Source organism: Wolffia australiana, chromosome 20 (assembly GCF_029677425.1).
Source record: "Wolffia australiana isolate 7733 chromosome 20, ASM2967742v1".
Classification (NCBI taxonomy): domain Eukaryota; kingdom Viridiplantae; phylum Streptophyta; class Magnoliopsida; order Alismatales; family Araceae; genus Wolffia; species Wolffia australiana.
Genome location: NC_135854.1, coordinates 6249734 through 6252215, shown reverse-complemented (window position 1 = coordinate 6252215; position 2482 = coordinate 6249734). Strand labels below are relative to the sequence as shown.

Here is a 2482-nt window from a genome sequence, read left to right as displayed (position 1 = left end):
ATATTTGTGATTAATTGTATCAATGGTTCGAGGATCAAGGTGATTAGGACCCCAAATCAAATATATGCATAACGGCTCATCACATTGTAGTTTGTAATACCTTTATAAAAGATCATGTGGACAATTTTCAAAGCCACAATTGTATCTAAAAAGTAATAATTTTATATCTGATTAGTGAAATACCTATTCATATATTTATACATCAACTCATTTATGCTTTATTAAGAAATATTATACAACATGGAGCCGTAGATGGAAGTCTTCGTTCTGGTTGCTTCACTTGGTCACAGTGAAGCAATTATTTGATTTTTTTAAAATTAGATGATCGTTACGATTTTTTATGTCAATATAGTTTTATAAATTTTAAAATTTTCAAACATGACCTAGAAGATTTCTTAAATTTATTTTTTATTATTTTTCTTATTTAATTTATTTAATTTTCTTAATTTTAGACAAGCTACCCCTTATACTCAAGAGGCATAAACATACATATTTGTTTTGCTACACCGTTATGCATTCATGCATTATTTACATGATACAGGTGTAAAATCCACGTCTTTATTCATTCATGATCAATGGTCAATTTTACTTCACTAAATCCAATATCTGCAAAAATGATCCCAAATAAGTGATTCAAACTTGAATGTGTACTTAAGGTGTTATTCTTCATAAAGTTAATAATACACTGTGTGAGAAATAAATAAATGTTCCTATTAAGATGTTGAATTAACTTTGATCCAAGTACAATATAACACTCATTTTTGTTTAGAATTAACATCGAAAATAAAATCTTGCATGAACACTTTAACACTTTCTCCTCTCACACAAACACACAGTGTTGTATAATTCAAAACAAAAAGGAGTTCAATCGGAAGACATATATCCATATAACTCTCTTTCTCTCTCCCTCTCTCCCACTCCCTCTCCCTCTCCCTCCCAGGATCTCTATGTCTTTCCCTTCCTCGTCCTCTACAGACAAGAACATCTTGCATGAACGCCATAGCACCCTCTTCTCTCACACAAACACTCACACTCCTTTCTCTCACTCTGTACAAAAGAAAATAGAATACAGAAGTATGGACACCTGATTATTTCAGAAAACATACATTCATATAACACTCCTCTCTCTCTCTCTCTCTCTCTCTCTCTCTCTCTCTCTCTCTCTCTCTCTCTCTCTCTCTCTCTCTCTCTCTCTCTCTCTCTCTCTCTCTCTCTCTCTCTCTCTATCTCTCTCTCTCTCTCTCTCTATCTCTCTGTCTATCTATCTATCTATCTATCGCTATCTCTCTCTCTCTCCCTATCTATCTATCCTATCTATCTATCTGGGAAAATATACATTCATACACCAGCCTCTCTCTCTCCCCGGATCTCCCTGTCTTTCTCTTCCCTTCCTCCACAGAAAAGAACATCTTGCATGAACAACATAACACTCTCTCCTCGCACGCAAGTACACACACTCCTCTCTCTCTTTCTCTCTATCTCTCTCACCCTATCCATCTATCTATCCATCCCTCTCTCTCTCTCTCTCTCTTTAAGCGTGATGAGGCTGGGCCTGCTCGAGGCGGTGTCCGAGGCGCTCCTTAACGTCGCGGGCCTTGCCGGCGAGCCTGAGCCGAGCGTGCTCAAGCTGGTCAGCCCCGGGGGGGTGCTTCCCAGCGACGAACCCGTAAACCCACGACAAAATCGACATCGCTACCACCGCCATGGCCAGCGACGACGCGAGCCCACCCGCGGCGAGCAGCGCCGCTGCCGCTGCAGGCACCAGCACCGGGCTGAACACCACCAGAACCGGCGTGGCGAGCGCCAGACCCACCACCGTGCCGGCCAGGACCAGCCCCGACAGCACCAGCATGGACCCCCCCGCCACCGCCGCGCCCACCGCCTTCGCCGCCTGGTGCGACGGCGCCCCCTCCCCTTCTCTCTGTCTCTGCTGTTCCGCCATTTCGTCTCCTTGGTGGGTTCTCGCTGAAGGAAGTATAAGAAGAGAGGGTGCTCTCGCTTTGGCCTACGCGTGGATGCTACGCTGTCACGTGCATGGTTTTATCCTTTTATTCTCTCTCTCTCTCTATCGATCTATCTATCTATCTATCTCTCTCCATTGAAGAGATACGCATGGAGACGTGATTATTTTGGAAAACATACATTCATACAACAGTTTCTTTCTCCCTCTTCCCGGATCTCCATGTCTTTCCCCTCCGCTTCCTCCACAGAAAAGAAAATCTTGCATGAACAAGATAGTACTCTCTCCTCCGACACAAGCACACACATTCCTCTCTCTCTCTTTCTCTCTATCCCTCTCTTCCCATCCATCTCTCTCTCTATTTATCCATCGATCTATCCATCTCTATCTCTCTTTGTCTTTGCTGTTCTGCCATTTCGTCTCGCTTTGGCCTGCGCGTGGATGTTCCGCTGTCACATGCATGGTTCATCCCTTTCCCATACGAGTTGATTTTTCTGAGAGAACTTTTCTGGGTTCCTTCAA

The 2482-nt window shown here is 43.1% G+C and overlaps 1 protein-coding gene across 1 annotated transcript; it reads right to left on the bottom strand.

Moving 5' to 3' along the window:
* Window positions 1-1150: 1150 nt before the first annotated feature.
* LOC144716049 (oleosin 16 kDa-like) lies at window positions 1151-1942 on the bottom strand. The gene has a single exon (XM_078591064.1). The coding sequence runs from the start codon at window positions 1940-1942 to the stop codon at window positions 1532-1534; it is 411 nt and encodes a 136-aa protein (XP_078447190.1). The 3' UTR covers window positions 1151-1531.
* Window positions 1943-2482: the final 540 nt, after the last annotated feature.